Source organism: Otolemur garnettii, unplaced genomic scaffold, assembly GCF_000181295.1.
Source record: "Otolemur garnettii isolate 467f Iridium unplaced genomic scaffold, OtoGar3 scaffold00179, whole genome shotgun sequence".
NCBI classification, from domain to species: Eukaryota; Metazoa; Chordata; class Mammalia; order Primates; family Galagidae; genus Otolemur; species Otolemur garnettii.
Window position 1 is genome coordinate 2,379,627 of NW_003852574.1, and position 961 is coordinate 2,380,587.

At 47.1% G+C, this 961-nt stretch overlaps 1 protein-coding gene across 1 annotated transcript in view; it reads left to right on the top strand.

The window, feature by feature from the left end:
• The window catches only part of RBM6 (RNA binding motif protein 6), a 139,902-nt gene that overhangs the window by 100,681 nt on the left and 38,260 nt on the right, over window positions 1–961 (top strand). Inside the window, exon 8 of the mRNA XM_023519520.1 lies at window positions 924–948. Within this exon, the coding sequence (XP_023375288.1) occupies window positions 924–948 (25 nt within the window). The remainder of the gene's footprint in view (window positions 1–923; window positions 949–961) is intronic.

Sequence of the window (961 nt, forward strand, 5' to 3'; positions counted from 1 at the left end):
GTTTGGCGGGCCCGGGCTGGGGATTCGAACCCGCCACCTTAGGTGTATGTGGCTGGCGCCTTAGCCGCTTGAGCCACAGGCGCCGAGCCTAGTTTTTTGTTTTAAATCTCTCTTTAATTTGGGGGGTATGTGCCAAGGTAGAAATTTCTGGATCATGATACTTTTTTTTTTCTTTTGAGACAGAGTCTCACTTTGTCACCCTCACTAGAGTGTTATGGCATCATAGTTTACAGCAACCTCAGACTCTTGGCCCCAGTGATCCTCTTGCCTCAGCTTCCCTTTAGCTGGGGTTACAGGTACCCATCACAATGCCTGGTTATTTTTTAGAGAGGGGGTCTTGCTCTTGCTCAGGCTGGTCTTGAACTCCTGAGCTCAGGCAGTCTACCCACCTTGGCCTCCCAGAGTACTAGGATTACAGGTGTGAGCCACTGCACCCGGCATACTTTTATGTTTAATTCTTTGAAGAACCACTAAACTGTTTTTCTTTTTCTTTATTTTTGAGACAGAGCCTCAAGCTATCCCCCGGGGTAGCGTGGTAGAGTGCGGTGGCATCACAGCTCACAGCAACCTCCAACTCCTGGGCTCAAGCGAGTCTCCTGCCTCCGCCTCCCAAGTAGCTAGGACTACAGGTACCTGCCACAACTCCTGGCTTTTTTTATGGTGCAGTTGTTTAGAGGATGTTTAGTAGGCTGGGGTCAGGTTCGAACCCACCACCCTCAGTGTATGTGGCTAGTGCCGTAAAATGATACAAAGTTTTTGAATTACAATTCATTAAAAGTATAACAGAACTTGACAAAATGCAGTAAAAATTTCAGCTTAAAATCAAATAAAATAGGCTTGGCACCTATAGCTCAAGCAGCTAAGGTGAGCCACCACGGCCAGCCAATAGTTTTTTGTTTTGTTTTGTGTGTTTTTTTTTTGAGACGGAGCCTCAAGCTGTCCCCCTGGGTAGAGTGCCATG